At 59.2% G+C, this 2527-nt stretch overlaps 2 protein-coding genes across 2 annotated transcripts in view; both read left to right on the top strand.

The window, feature by feature from the left end:
* Positions 1 to 43: 43 nt before the first annotated feature.
* ACA1_042450 (uncharacterized protein) lies at positions 44 to 448 on the top strand (the record flags this gene model as incomplete). Its single annotated transcript, XM_004338849.1, has 1 exon — positions 44 to 448. A coding segment is annotated over one exon (405 nt), but the record flags the coding sequence as incomplete, so codon positions are not given.
* A 1466-nt stretch (positions 449 to 1914) lies between these two features.
* Positions 1915 to 2527, top strand: part of ACA1_042340 (uncharacterized protein) — a gene marked incomplete at both ends in the record, with an annotated part of 1432 nt that continues 819 nt past the window's right edge. Inside the window, 2 exons of the mRNA XM_004338848.1 lie at positions 1915 to 2292; positions 2353 to 2526. Coding sequence (XP_004338896.1) covers positions 1915 to 2292; positions 2353 to 2526 — 552 coding nt within the window. The remainder of the gene's footprint in view (positions 2293 to 2352; position 2527) is intronic.

Here is a 2527-nt window from a genome sequence, read left to right as displayed (position 1 = left end):
CTCGCCGGTGCTGATCATCTTCGGCTACCTGCTGGGCCAGCAGACCACCAACCTGCCCACCACCTTCAGCTGCCCGCTGGTGCCGCTCATCCCGTCGGTCGGCGTGCTGGTCAACATCTACCTCATCACCTCGCTGCCCATCGAGGCCTTCTACCGGGTGCTCGTCTGGACCGCCATCGGCCTCGCCATCTACTTTGGCTACGGCATCCGCAACTCGGCGCTCCGCTTCCAGCTGGCGGCCGCCAGCGCCGGCTTCAGCGAGCCGGACCACCAGGTCGTCGTGCCGGGCCACGTCGTCGGCGACATCAAGACCAAGCGCTTCGATGACGATGACGGCGCCGTGTCGTCGACCACCACCGAGTACCGGTTCGGTACGGAGGGCTACTCGATCAACAGCGATGGCACCACCGCGTCGGCACTCATTGACGATCACAGCAAGTTCAACTGAGCCTCGCCCCACGATATGATGTTATTCGTTAAATAAAAATCACTTCAACAGCTTTATCTTTACAGCACCTAAGACAGCCATGGCGGCGAGGTAGATCAAGAATGGCGTCCAGGCCGGCCTCGGCCTGGGGAGTTCCGCCACCGGCGGCGGGGCGAAGGTGGTGGCGGGGAGCTGGTGTGGGCAGGAGTGGTCGCCGAGGAGCAGGAGGCCGCTGAGAAGTTGGGCGTCGTCGATCCCGCCGTCGCGCGGGTAGCTCATCGCCTTGACGGGATGGAGGTTCGGCATGCCCCACTGGTTCAGTTCGTAGCCCCAGTTGTCGAGGGCCGGGTAGTCGCCAGCCACCACAAAGTACACCTTGTTGTGTAAAGCCAGACATTGAAGCACGCCGAGAAGCTCCTCCGTACGTTTGGTCTAAAGAAGACATAATTTAGTGGCTGGCCGCTAGGGGGTGAGGGAAGCTGATGTCTTACCCAGTCATGAGCATCCTGAAAAACAACAACTATGGGAGGAGGGTAAGCGTGGAACAGGCTGGACGAGGTGAACCGCTTCACCCTGGTATAGGCAGTTTCCTCCTCTGCGTCCGCTCGCTTGTCCAACAACCGCTCGTACTGGCGTTGGTCGACGCTGCTGAACTGGAATGCCCCGCCCAGAATGTTGTCCAAGTGGCCCCGCATCTCGGTTGTCAACTCCTCATCGCTTCCCATGAGAATGACTTTCCGTAGGCCGTCACGGGTGTCATCCTCTTGCATTGTTGTGTGCTCCTGTGCATTGACTGACCGAACGTGTCAGTCACCGGCGATCAATTGACGTTGATCGATTCATGTGCATTGCCTGGCAACCACGATACAACATTCGGCAGCAACAGCCAACGCCAAAACTGACAGCCAAGAAGAGAAACAAAAGTTGGCCCAACACAATGCAGTCTGTAATTCTATCAACACATTATAGCGAGTGACTGAGTGGGTGTCGGACAGTAGAATAGGAGAGATGGTGTTGTATTGTAAGAGTGAGACAAATAAACGCTTTGAGCGTTACAGATATTTATATGTGTGTGAGTGTAGCCGAGGCTATACCACTTGTCATGGAGACAGTGGCCATAGCTACGGACCATTTATATGGATATGTTGCCGTGGACTCGGCCACGGCAACTCGACACCATGGTGACGTTGGTCACCAAGGTGGTGTATCGACTTGTCGTCAATACACATGGACCACCCCGACTTGCCCAAATGTGTTCTCACCGCTCCTCTGCCTCCCGAGTTCGGCTGCAGTGTGTGCGGCAAGCAACCACAGAATCATCTTCTGCTGCTGCCCTGCTACCACCTGGTGTGCAACCAATGTTTGTCCTCTGGCTGCCTGGCCTTCGAGCAAGGTACATTGCCTCAACCGCACCTCGCTACATACAACGAAGTGCTCACGCTGGTCCTTCTGCAGGAACGACAATTGCTCTGTGTCCGGTGTGCGAGATGCCCCACCCCATCCCCAGACTCCTGGGCATCGACCTGCCTGACCTACGCCCCACCACGACCGCTCCGATGAGCCAACTCCTCCAAGACCGGGCGGCCAACATCGCCGTGGTGGGCGCTCAGGGGACTGGCAAGTCCAAGCTAATCTCCACCCTGACCGGGCGCTACGCCCCCAGCGGCCCAGGGATGTGCGCCGTCACCCAGGGCTGGGAGAGCTACAGAGCGCCAGGTGCCCAGGGCGTGGCGTGGTGGGACTCCAGCGGTCTGGAGTCCTGGAGTCACTGGGAGGCGGGCAGGCTCATACGCTCCATAGCAAAGCTCGAGCGCGCCGGGACCACATTCGACCTCGTCGTGGTCGTGCTTCGCGCTTCCGAGAGGGTACGCCCACAACCACACACGACACACGACACGCCTAACTTTCAGCTTCTGGAACGACAGCCCAACAAGCCAGCTCTGTTCGAGTTTCTGGAGCGCTTGCGGAAGGCCAGGAAGCGCTTCGTGGTGGTGACGACGGCGATGGGCTCCGTGGAGGAGAAGGACTGGGACACGATCAAGGCGGAGAAGCGCCGCCTGATGCAGGCCTTCGGCCGGCCCACCGAGCTCAACGCCCACG

This window comes from Acanthamoeba castellanii (assembly GCF_000313135.1).
Source record: "Acanthamoeba castellanii str. Neff unplaced genomic scaffold scf7180000084573, whole genome shotgun sequence".
Taxonomy (NCBI): Eukaryota; Discosea; order Longamoebia; family Acanthamoebidae; genus Acanthamoeba; species Acanthamoeba castellanii.
This window is presented reverse-complemented; position numbering and strand designations above follow the sequence as displayed.